This window comes from Ahaetulla prasina, chromosome 5 (genome assembly GCF_028640845.1).
Source record: "Ahaetulla prasina isolate Xishuangbanna chromosome 5, ASM2864084v1, whole genome shotgun sequence".
Lineage (NCBI taxonomy): Eukaryota > Metazoa > Chordata > Lepidosauria > Squamata > Colubridae > Ahaetulla > Ahaetulla prasina.
The window spans coordinates 122,809,284-122,822,508 of NC_080543.1; the positions used below are offsets into that span (position 1 = coordinate 122,809,284).

General features: G+C 41.4%; 1 protein-coding gene across 1 annotated transcript in view; it reads left to right on the top strand.

The window, feature by feature from the left end:
* KLF12 (KLF transcription factor 12) overlaps window positions 1-12,119 on the top strand; it is a 321,201-nt gene extending 309,082 nt beyond the window's left edge. Inside the window, exon 8 of the mRNA XM_058186266.1 lies at window positions 2,305-12,119. Within this exon, the coding sequence (XP_058042249.1) occupies window positions 2,305-2,486 (182 nt within the window). The 3' untranslated portion in view covers window positions 2,487-12,119. The remainder of the gene's footprint in view (window positions 1-2,304) is intronic.
* The last annotated feature ends 1,106 nt before the right edge of the window (window positions 12,120-13,225 follow it).

The following is a 13,225-nucleotide window of genomic DNA, read 5'->3' on the forward strand; positions in this document are numbered from 1 at the left end:
CTTCCAGCTGCCAAATCCCTGCACCCTGTGCCGTAGACCTCCAGATACAAATTAAAATATTCCAACCATCTGTCCATATTTGGCTGTTGGAAAGGAGCAGCTCTCCATGGCAGGGCCGCAGCCCACGCTGTTGCTACTATTAATGTATTGTGGTCATTTCAATCCAGGATCTCACCACTAAAACTGGTGTTCTCGGAAGCAACTGTTTTATTTCCCTGATGGACAGTTGTACAATGCTAATGATAGAAATCCCAACCTGTGTCTTGCTTATTGTTCTTGAAGTTTTGCGGAAATCTGGATTATTCAATTATTGCCAGTCCAGCTTTTGTTGGCTTTCAAGCAGGGATCACAAGAAAGGGGAAAAGAAAGTGTTCTTGAAAGGCCAACTCTGGGAATACTTCAAAAAAGAAACTTGTCTGAGCAGTGGTGGCATTCAAAACTTTTTACTAGCAGTTTTGTGGGTGTGGCTTGGTGGGCATGGTAGGGGAAGGATACTGTAAAATCTCCATTCCCACCCCACTCCAGGGGAAGGTTACTGCAAAATCCCCATTTCCTTCCGATCAGCTGGGACTCAGGAGGCAGAGTATAGATGGGGATGGGGCCAGTCAGAGGTGGTAGTTACCGGTTCTCCGAACTACTCAAAATTTCTGCTACCGGTTCTCCAGAACTGGTCAGAACCTGCTGAATACCTCTGTTTCTGAGGATATGGGAGTCTCGCCCTCCCTGTCTTACCCAGCTCAGAATCCCAAGATGCTCTTGGCTGGCAAATCTCATCCTCCCAGTCAACAGGATTGGTGATCAAAGCTGCTGGGATTAGCCAATTAACAGTTGAGTTTTCATTATGATGGGTATCTTGAAGTTCTTTTCCAACATTGGATGGTACTACATAGGTGAAATCGATGCCAAATCTTTCTTGGAACCATTGTGACTGGTTTTGACCTCAACGGCAGAGTCATAGCAACATAAATCCAAATTTGGAAGGTTGTTGAACTATAAACCCAAGTGTTGGGACTCGTGTGTATGTTTGTGTGTGTGTGTGTGTGTGTGTATGTGTAATGGTTCAGCAATTAAAGACATGGAGCTTGTCAGCTGGAAAGCTGATACCCCGGGTTCAAGACCCGAGCGCCTTGCAATGGGTGAACTCCAGTTATTTGCCCCAGCACCTGCCAATGTAGCAGTTTGAAAGCATGCAAATGCAAGTAGATAAATAGGTACCACTTTGGTGGAAAAGTAACAGCATTTTATGAACCCTTGGAGCATAGCCATGCTGGCCACATGCCCATGGAAAATGTCTTCGGACAACACTGGCTCGCTCGGCCAAGAAACAGAGATGAGCACTGTGCCCTTCAGTCAGACACAACTGGACAGGGAAACCTTTACCTTTCAATTGGAACAAGTTGAGGCTAGAGCTCAACAATTATGTTTTTTAGGAGTTTGGGAGTGCTGTTTTATCATGCTACGAGTTGGGGGAGAGTTGAATGTTGATTTTTATTGCTTTTATGTTCTTACTGATCCATGTTGGTGCAATAGTTAGAGTACAGTACTGCAGGCTACTTCTGCTGACTGCCGGCTGCCTGCAATTTGGCAGTTCAAATCTCACTAGGCTCAAGGTTGACTCAGCCTTCCATCCTTCCCAGGTGGGTAAAATGAGGACCCAGATTGTTGGGGGAGCAATATGCTGCCTCTGTAAATTGCTTAGAGTGGGCTGTAAAGCAGTGTACAGCAATATATAAGTCTAAGTGCTATTGCTATTGCTAGCACAGCTGCTGTGACCCAGCTCATTAGATCACTGGCCAAATAAGCCTCTTAAATAACTAAACTCTATGCAAACTTGCATTTTGTCAGAATATCCATGACTGGGAAGACATGGTAACAAGGTCGTCCAATGAATAGGCATAGCAACTGGGTCAGCCAATGAGGACTGTTTAGAAACTGAAACTGGAAGGCGCCTGGCTATGGCTCTGTAGCGCTGAGCTCTGAAGCTGCAAACTAGTCTGAGCTTGTCTGCTCTGCTGAACTGAAACCAAGAACTTACTTAAAGTCTCTCCATCTACTACGTTGGAAGAAATCTACTGTTGGTATTGTAAATTTACTTCATGTGTTATTATGTATATAAAAAGAAGTCAATGAATCCTGCTGCCTCAGTCTGCCTGTGTATGTGTGTGCTTTCTGGATTTGATTTTGCCACAAACTCTGACACGTTTCTCTGATCGTTCTGGATTTTCAGGATATCGCCTACCGCCCTCTCTGAGTCCAATACTAAATCCTTCTTTTCCTCTCTCTGTCTTTTGCTCCCTCCCCTAGGAGAGAAACCGTACAAGTGTACCTGGGAAGGTTGCACGTGGAAATTTGCTCGCTCAGATGAACTAACGAGGCACTATCGCAAACACACAGGAGTGAAGCCGTTCAAGTGCGCGGACTGTGACCGAAGCTTTTCCCGCTCAGATCACTTGGCATTGCACCGCCGAAGGCACATGTTGGTCTGAAAAAAAAAAGCTACCTTGTCTATATATATATATATATAAATATATATATATATGAATATATATATTCATATATATATACCTATGAAATTTCAAGAGCTGGGTCTCTTTTAACTACAGTGCATTCAGCAGGACTGAATCCTGTTTTGATGGTGTTAGCACAAAAGGGGCATTCGGTGTTGTCCCCATATTCACAAAGAAGCAGGAACGAGAATGCTACAATCTTCCCTCCCACCTTAAGCAGGCTGTCCAGCACAGACCCAAGGCATTCATTACCTTTCGCTGAGGATAAAAAAGCCGAAACGCATCGAGATTGGGCATTATTTTCTAACCCGCGTCGTTTTCAAAAGTATTTATGGCTTGTATTTTATTTTTATTTTTATTTTTTTTTCTCAACCATCCCACTTTTTTCTCCCGAAGAATTTCTGCATATTGCGAAGACTGGATGTCATAAACCGTAGAAAAGAACAAGTCCTTCGAGAGCTTTCTCTTCGTTTGCTGCTGCTGCTGCTTCTGTTTTTTATTTGGTTGTTGTTGTTCTTGTTGTTGTTGTCATGATTCATTCCCGCCCCCGCCCCCCGTTAAAACACTGCAGAATGTCATCCTGCCCAACAATTTCCTAAGCCAGCTGAACAGACTGGAAAGAGGAGGAATTTAAAAAAAAAAATGAAGCTCCTTGAAGTGAAAAAAAAAAAAGATTTCTCAGCACACTTATGCAATAAAGATGGTGTACATATTTACCTCTTTCTTGTTATGCTGGACTTTAGAGGCCATTAATTCTTTTAAAACTTCCTAAAGCTTTTTCTCTTCTGCTTTTGCTGGAATTTATAAAACAGGCATCCGTAATATTTCAGTTATGAAATTCCCCATTTTGTATCCATTTGCTTACTCTATAATAGAAAGAGTTCATTAAAACCAGTCTTGGACACATAATAGAACCGAAATTGGTCCCACCCTTTCTGAACCAATGTATCAGTCCTCAGCATATTTCCCTGAAAGTAATAGATGTTCAACTCTACTGAGTTGCTCAGTAGTTGATTCACAACTGCATAGGAGAAGTAATGCCATTGATTAACCCTGTCCATACATTGGCATGATAAACCTTCTGTTCTATAGGAGTGGATCAGTGGTGGTTTGCTATTGGTTCGCCCTGGTTCGGGCGAACTGCTATCGGCAGCAGGAGACTCTTCCAACCTGTCCGGATGCTTCTACGCACGCGCAGAAGCATCGCGCGCACGAGCAAACCAGTAGCGAAGGGTTTTGAAACCCGCCCCTGGAGTGGATCCTTGATGGGATGACTCCCTGTGACCAACTCGCTCTGGGACAACTTGTCACAGCCAACTCACCACGGGACACCGCGTTGTGGGACAATTCAACAATTCGATGATTTAAAACGATTTTAAAAATATGTTAATGTTTGTCCTTCACTTTTCCTCTTGTCCCTCCTTCAGTATCCTTTCTTTAATAATTCTATTCCACCATATCAAAGAAATTAGTGTAACTCTTGTCCCACCGCGAGTTGGCGACAGCGAGTTGTCCTAGACAACTTGATGGTTCACTCTCACATGATCATCCATTAATCGATGTTATAATTTGTATAGGCTCTGTGTGTGTCTCTCTCTCTCTCTCTGTGTGTGAATTCTCCCACTGAGTTGACCCCTGCGGTAGAATTGTGCTTAGGATTGTAACGTCTAAGTTTTGAAGTGAACATCCTCTGCGACCCAAAGGGAATTTAATGCATCAGAATAAAGAAGAGCATTGAGAAAGAATTTCAAGAGCTCTCTCAATGTACTTCCCATTCCTAAAACGAAGGTCTGGCAAGAATCATTTTAAGCTATCTCCATGGAGTCACGATACGGGGCCAGTGAGACTTAGTCATCGTTAATTTGGGTTGGGCTGGGTAGAGGCCAAGGTGGTTAGACAAACAACCTCGGTCAGGCATTCCTGGAATAGGTAGGGGGTGATGGGGCCAATGGTTCCTCATGCATATCAGGGGAACCATTTTTAGAGATGGTATAAACTGATTCCAAAGGATTTTAGAAGGAATTGAAAAGAGTGGGCGTCCTTCTCCTGAAATCTGCCTAAGAAATGCCAACCACTGCACCTGTTTTGGTCATCCAGGCTAGAAACGTCTGCTTCTTTGCTCTAGATACAACAGATGAGGCAGACTGACGTAAATGAGTAAGCATTTTGTGGGCCCCTTTGTCTAAGTAACTAAATGTGAACCAACAGTTCTGGTTTTTCAGTCTTAATTAGGATGGTTGAGAATCAAGTGGTAACCATCTGTTCATACAACTGGGCCTTTGGAAATAGTGTAGAAGGAATAGGTGGCCAACTCATACATATACCCACCACAGCTCAAATACATACATGCATATGTACAGCATCAACCCATAATCCTTTCATCTGAGCTGCTCATACAGCCATGTAGATCAGGGCCCTCCAATCTTGGCAACTTTAAAACTTGTGGACCTCAACTCCCAAAATTTCCCAGCTGGTATGGTCAGCTGCAGAATTCTGGGAGTTGAAGCCCACAAGTCTTAAAATTGCCAAAGTGGGAGAACCCTGATGGGTTTACAAATTATCAGAGTCAGGGTGGATAGTTTACGTTCTCTGTTCCCATCTAGCTGGTTCTAATTCCCTGTTGGTAGAACACATAGTTGACTTGAGCTAGAAGAGTTTGCTAATTAGGGCACTTGAGAGCATGTTGAGGTTAGAAGAAATTAATGATGCATTATAAAATGCTAAATGAACACTTGAACCTCATTGTCAAAAACAAAAGGAAATGTTAAAAGCAATACAGGTAGTCCTTGGCTTACAAGGACCATTTAGTGACCATTTGAAGTTACAATGACATTGAAAAAATGGACCTATGACTGTTTTTTACCCTTACAACCATTGTAGCATCCCCATGGTCACATGATCAAAACTCAGACGCTTGGCCACTGACTCATATATATGACGGTTGCAGTCCCTTTGGGGTCATGTGATCTGCTTCTGTGACCTTCTGACCAGAAAAGCCAATGTGGGAAGCCAGATTCACTTAACAACCATGTTACTAACTGAAATGATTCTCTTAACAACTGTGACGAGGAAGGTTGTAAAACGGGGCAAAACTCACTTACCCAATGTTTTACTTAGCAACAGAAATGTTGGGCTCATTTGTGGTCGTAAGTCCAGGACTACCTGTACTTCATCTTTTATGACAGTATATTTGTAGATTTATTTGAAATCATTCATCCTCTTGAACATCTAACATATGTAAGCTATTCAGCCAGTCAGGGATTCGTCATTTATCGAACACAGGAGTAGAATCAAAGCATCCTGTGCCAGTAGCGTTGATCTTAAGACCCAGTTGTACACTTTTAAGATAACTCTGTGTAGCCAGTAGTAACCATTTCAGAAATAGTCCAGTCAGACTCAGAGGTCTTGGGGACATTTTTCTATCCACACCAGTGGGCAGGTTTTAGAAGGATTTGGGAGTTTTCAAATTCTACTCATTCGATTGCTTAACTTCCTCTTAAGTTCAAGAGCTCTTCTACCTGGTTCATTCCCAAGTCAACTCTTATGACTTAGTAGGTTGACCGACTTTTCATCATAGGCCGAGCAAGATCAAATTAAGCTAGGAGTGATGGCTAGGAGGGAATTCCTAGAAGAGTGTTTTACTGTCTCCCAAAAATCAGTATCGTCTTGCCTTTGTAGAGCTGAGGTCTTTTGAGCTAATATCTAAGAACGAGAGATGCGATCCTGTTGCTGTGGGAATTTGCTCACTAGGAACATAGATTTCTGTTCTCTTTTATGGATGCTCTGGTCCATCAAACATTCCTCTGTTTTTCCTTTCTTCTTTTTTCAGAGAAGAGAAAAATAGGAAGGGAGTTCAACTGCTTAATTTTTACTTAGAGATATTTCCTGAGCATTGGTTCAAATCTGCATAGATTAATCTCGTCAGATCACATCTTGACCTAATCAGTTTATCTCATAATTAATAGGAAATGATCTTTCGAGTCGTATTGTTCCTTGAAAAAGAAACAGTTGCCCGAACTGTTTAGAGAAAAAAAATATGCATATCAAACAACAGAGTCACAATTCCATTGTCACCCTCTAATTCAGTCAAATAATTAGCAGCTTTCCTATTCTCCTTGGCTGCGCAATTGACAATTGCTAAAGAAATTAGACCGGAAGGACTAATTTTCTTTTACCACAGTTCTCTGCTTCTTTCTTCCTCAAGACTGAGTCAATGACAAAGGATGTAAAGACCAGTCTGTCGTCAGCTCATGCTTGTCCATAGATCTTCCAAACTGGGGCCTAGTTTAGTTTTAGAGACCTGACAGGGAGTTATCCTCATCATGGCCTACCTGAGCACAGGGAACCTTTGGAAACAGGGTGCCAGAATGGTTGGTTGGTTCTCTAGGGAGTTGACCTTCGTAGGGCTGTCCGGTGCTTCATATTCAGCCTCCAAGGGGTGCTTCAAAGCGCACAGAAGTTACACCGTCTGCCTACCTTTAAAACACCTGGCAGGCAGGAGTAACATTCACAACCTCCAACCTTTTCTGGAGATGGAACCCAAAGCATTGAACAGTTCTGATACTCCTCTCAATTTTTAGAAATTTACATGCCTGATTCTGAGAGAGCCCTGTTGAGTGGGAACTATTTTGACTAACCCATATTGTAAGGATTCTTTCCGATGCCTGTTTTTTCTTGTTCAGTTGCCGTTGTTCCGATGTTCATGGATTTTCTTTCACTGCGGCTGCAACGTACTATAGAAAGGTGGCCTTCGTGCAAACCGTTTATTGTTAATTTTATTAGCCGATCTATCCTGATGGTTCAATAAATTTCAGTATTGGAACTTTTCCATGAACAAAGACAGTGTTATTCTGGAAGAACCGTTTCTCTTAGGCAGATTAATTAGCAGGCAAGCAAATTGTCTTCACAAAGGAAAATGTGGAGGTGTCTAATTTCTCTCGTTAGCACTACTGTTAAAAGTAGCTCGCCACCAGAATAAAATTCCATTAGGAATGACGATATGATGCAACCGCATCTCTTTTCCAAGTTATCTGTTTGTTAAAACAGAAGAGGGGAATTCTCCCCTTTTTTTTTCCCCTGTCATGCTACAGGTAGTTACATTGCTTCAAAGGGAATTAAAAACCCATGTGTAAAAACCTCACGTAAAACTTTACAGATCAGATTGGATTATTTGGTTCCGAATTTGCACATTTTCAGAAATTTTCCTCTGTATGAAGAATGCATTCTCCTGTTCAGAAATTACAGCAATTAAACCCCACTGGGGCTTTTTTGTTTTGTTTTGTTTTTTAAAGGAGAAATTTTTTAAAAATAAATTATGATGGAATGAACCCCACAAATTAAACTGGATTCTCCAGGTTGTTTCACGGCAGATGGAAGGACTGTTCGAGATCTGTTCTCCTTCAGTCATGTTGAACCAGAGATAATTCACCATGCTTGTCCCTTGACTTTGGGGGAAATTGCTGCATTCCAGAGCATCATGTCACATGGTCAATATCTCTGGTGCCAAAGGAAGATTGAATGTCCTGCTCTCTGTTAGGCATACTGGAGATTCAACTGATACCGAATGCACTTTAGGACATTCCATGATTACTGGACAAATGTTCACCACAGAGATGCAATTTCCCAAGCAAAGAGAAAGCAACTCACCCAATTATCTTCCAGTCATATCTGTGAGGTCCAGGCAAGAAAGATCAGACTGATGAAAGCAGGTTGATCGCATCATAATATAACCCCGCCCCTTTCCTGCATCATCAGTCGCCTGCCCAAAACGGGAGGAGTCTGTGGACCGCTGATGCTAATGAAAGGCGCAAGATCTTACCGGTGCCACTCTGAAGTTACAACCTAGGTTGGTCCCAACGCACAGCAAGGCAGTGTTGCATTCTTCAGCTCAGAAATAAGTACCTACTTATTTCAAAAGTATCGAGCCCTTTGCAAATGGCCCATCGCAATTTCAGAGTTAAGAAGCAGTATTCCCGCATTGTCTATACTTGAATGAAATCGTTGAATGAATCTGATATCAAAGGGCTGGTGATATATTGATATTGAGAAGGGGGAAGACTCCTTGCATAAATGGATCCATGGTATGGTGATACAGATAGTCCTCAACTTACAATAGTTCATTTAGCGACCATTCAAAGTTACAATGGTGCTGAAAAAAGGAATTTACAGCCATTTTTCCACACTTACGACTGTTGTAGCATTCCCCATGGTCATGCGATCAAAATTCAGATGCTTGGCCACTGATTCATATTTATGACTGTCTGGGGTCATGTGATCCCCTTTTGCGACCTCCAGACGAGCGAAATCAATGCGGAAGTTAGATTCACTTAACAACCGTGTTACTCCCTTAACAATTGCTGTAATTCACTTAACCACTGTGGCCAGAAAGGTCATAGAACGGGGGGAAAACTCCCTTAACAAACTGTCGCACTTATCAGCAGATATTTTGGGTTCCATTGTGGTCGTAAGTCAAGGACTACCTGTATTTATGTCAACGAGCATCCCAGCATCAGACTGAAGCAATATATTGTAGAGATCTATGTTTATATAAGGGTGTGCTTGATAAAGGTTTAATGCTTGGAAGAAGACAAATCATGAATCTTTTCTGGTTTTGTTGGGAACAGTTATGCCAGCTAATATCTTTATCCATTTCGATGTTTTCTGGAAGAGCTCTGATCATATGCTCTGATTTCTAAGCATAATGGAGAATGGGTACCCTCATCAAAATCTCCAGTGTCCCTCATGTGTGCACATTGCTGATTATTTGCATGTGTGTGATCTGAATTAAGTTTCAATATGGCTTCCCAACAGAAGTTGGAACTAGCTCTTCTATAGGCATAATTTTCTCCGTTTTGGAAACCAGCTTGTAATTCCTGTATTATGCCTTTGCCTGTGTTTTATAGATGAAGATGTATACATTTAAGACTGCTATATTTTCACAATTTCATTAAAATATCTGTAACTGTGCATAGTTTACTCAATAGGTCAAGCCCGTTGAAACTTTTCCATATGTTGATATCAAATTCACTGCAGTAATCTATTCATTTTCTTTCTTTTTTTTTAGTATGAACTTCAAATATATGGATACTGCATCTTATAAAAATACAAAGGGGGATGGGGGGAGGAAAACAATCCAGAAAATCGAATGGAAAGTATTTTACCAGACTTGTAAAAGTTACAATATTCTGTAATATATATGTTATAGTGAAGAAATATTTTCAAGTGGACAGTTTTTCACAGGATGTAAATAATGGAAATGAAAAGTGTTTTGAAACAAAGTTTTTGGTTGTCATCAGCAAGAAAAATGCAGTGTAAAACCTTTATGACACAATGAACATTTTAAAAAGGAAAAAAAAAAGCAGGAAAGATTGTTCTAGTTTGTCAAAGCTCACTCCTTTTGTGTCGTGTGTCCCTACAACTTGGTTATTTGAGATCGAGTCAGTAAACGGTAGAAAGAATCAGATTTTTAATTTCCATAAGCTCACCGAAAAAAAAAAAACCCTTGTCAAAATGTAAAGCTAAATTCAAAGAAATTCTGTTTCCCTGAAGTTATTCCAAAACAACAATGCTTTGAAACATGGACCTATTGAGACTGGAAATAGGACAGAGCAGTGGCAGTAGTGGGGATTCTATGTTCAAACAAATAATGGATATACTGTGCACATTTTCAAGTATAACGTAGCCTCTTCGATCCTTCAGGAGTACCTAATTTTGACTTTTCTTTAACATAATAAAATCTAAGCTTAACCTTCCAACCTTACCAGCAAAGATCTCATAGTGAGCATGTCTAGTTTAATGGAAAGATAGACTAGGGGTGACATGATAGCAGCGTTCCAATATCTAAGGGACGTCCACAAAGAAGAGCGGGTCAACCTATTCTCCAAACTACCTGAAGGCAGGACAAGAAGCAATGGATGGAAACTAATCAAGGAGAGAAGCAACCTAGAACTAAGGAGAGATTTCCTGACAGTTAGAACAATTAATCAGTAGAACAATTTGCCACCAGAAGTTGTAGGTGCTCCATCACTGGAGGCTTTCAAGAAGAGATTTCAGACAGCTATTTGTCTGAAATAATATAGAGTTTCCTGCTTGAGCAGGGAGTCGGATTAGAAGACCTCCAAGGTCCCTTCCAACTGTTATTCTGTTGATCTGTTATTACCAGCTTTGGGAAATTTAGAGTCCTGTCATCAGTTGGGTGTGACACGCTTTCCTTCTCACTAGGTACATGGACACGCAAACATCTGGGAGGAGAGAGCTGTAGTTAGGCAGGTGAGAGAGGACTTAGGCCAGGTAGCATCCACCTGATGAAGGGAATTCAGGTCCATCCAAAGTAATAGGCAGAGCTCTACCGGAAATGCTCAGCTCCTGTAAACTTCAGCGGATGATCAAAGGAAATAAATGGAAAGGGATGATGATGGAAGAATGGAAGTCATTTCGCATCTGATGCCTTCCGATTATAAACAGTAAATAGCAGTGTTGTTCATATCTCTGTTCTTACAAGCAGGTTTCCTAGAAAGTACAAACTGAAGATAATTCAACAAATTGTCAGATGAAGATAATAGTCCTATACTCCAGTTAAGTCCATTGGAGGCTGGCCAGTCCACACAGTAGATATGTGATCTTGCCCCAAACCAAGACCTTGTTTTTCAAACGTTGCTGGCTCTAGACTAGAGTAACTGGAAAGAGAGAGAGGTGAATGGACCTCAGAGACAAATTTGTTGCACATTTGAAGACCCACAGGTTTTGATCAGTTAATTGGAAAGATGGTTGTACTGAGGCTGTATAATTTTTATTGTAGTATAAGGTGGATTTTTTAAAGGATCGTTACTCTTCTGGGTTTTCTTCTGTACACGGATCAGCAGGCTCTATCTGCAAAATTGACACGGGCAGAAGAAAGTCTTAGATTTGAAAAGCAAATGGATTCTTAGCTAGTTCACATCACAGATGCTTTGTGACATAGAGCGGGTACCCCCCAAGCTCCTATAAATAAAGATTAAAAGCTTCATTTGTAGGCTCAGATCTTGAATTGTTCTCCCTCAGAAAGACGGGGGAGGTATGCTTTGAAATTATGTGCAGCTTGCATCAGTGGTGGGATTCAAATAATTTAACAATCGGTACTCTGCCCTAATGACCAGCTGGGTAGGCATGGCTTGGTGGTCATGTGACCATGTGAGCATGGCCAACTCAACGTCACGCATGTTGATGGGCGCTTTGCCTTAGCTGGTACAATGTAACAAGGGTTAACCGGAGAGGCAGTTTCTGTAAGCTGGGCAATAAAGATTAGGCTAGAAACAGCACCAGAATGTTTCCTTCCTGCCTTCCTTACAGGATTAGCCCTGTAAAGTGGAAAAAAACAAAATGAGATTTCTTCCAACAACCAGTTCTCCGAACTGCTTAGAAAGTTAACAACCGGTTCTCCCGAATAGGTGCGAACTGGCTGAATCCCACCACTGGCTTGCATACAGTCCTATAGGCAAAAATCCCATAGAAAGACCCACTATTTTAACTCAGCAAATAAATGCATGGACTCCATAATAACAACAATAACAATAACAGTATGACTACCGGTTAACAAATTTCTTCGGGAACACTTAACAATCTACATAGGTGAAGTCATTTCGCATCTGATGCCTTCCGATTATAAACAGTAAATAGCAGTGTTGTTCATATCTCTGTTCTTACAAGCAGGTTTCCTAGAAAGTACAAACTGAAGATAATTCAACAAATTGTCAGATGAAGATAATAGTCCTATACTCCAGTTAAGTCCATTGGAGGCTGGCCAGTCCACACAGTAGAAATGTGATCTTGCCCCAAACCAAGACCTTGTTTTTCAAACGTTGCTGGCTCTAGACTAGAGTAATTGGAAAGAGAGAGAGGTGAATGGACCTCAGAGACAAATTTGTTGCACATTTGAAGACCCACAGGTTTTGATCAGCTAATTGGAAAGATGGTTGTACTGAGGCTGTATAATTTTTATTGTACTATAAGGTGGATTTTTTAAAGGATCGTTACTCTTCTGGGTTTTCTTCTGTACACGGATCAGCAGGCTCTATCTGCAAAATTGACACGGGCAGAAGAAAGTCTTAGATTTGAAAAGCAAATGGATTCTTAGCTAGTTCACATCACAGATGCTTTGTGACATAGAGCGGGTACCCCCCAAGCTCCTATAAATAAAGATTAAAAGCTTCATTTGTAGGCTCAGATCTTGAATTGTTCTCCCTCAGAAAGACGGGGGAGGTATGCTTTGAAATTATGTGCAGCTTGCATCAGTGGTGGGATTCAAATAATTTAACAATCGGTACTCTGCCCTAATGACCAGCTGGGTAGGCATGGCTTGGTGGTCATGTGACCATGTGAGCATGGCCAACTCAACGTCACGCATGTTGATGGGCGCTTTGCCTTAGCTGGTACAATGTAACAAGGGTTAACCGGAGAGGCAGTTTCTGTAAGCTGGGCAATAAAGATTAGGCTAGAAACAGCACCAGAATGTTTCCTTCCTGCCTTCCTTACAGGATTAGCCCTGTAAAGTGGAAAAAAACAAAATGAGATTTCTTCCAACAACCAGTTCTCCGAACTGCTTAGAAAGTTAACAACCGGTTCTCCCGAATAGGTGCGAACTGGCTGAATCCCACCACTGGCTTGCATACAGTCCTATAGGCAAAAATCCCATAGAAAGACCCACTATTTTAACTCAGCAAATAAATGCATGGACTCCATAA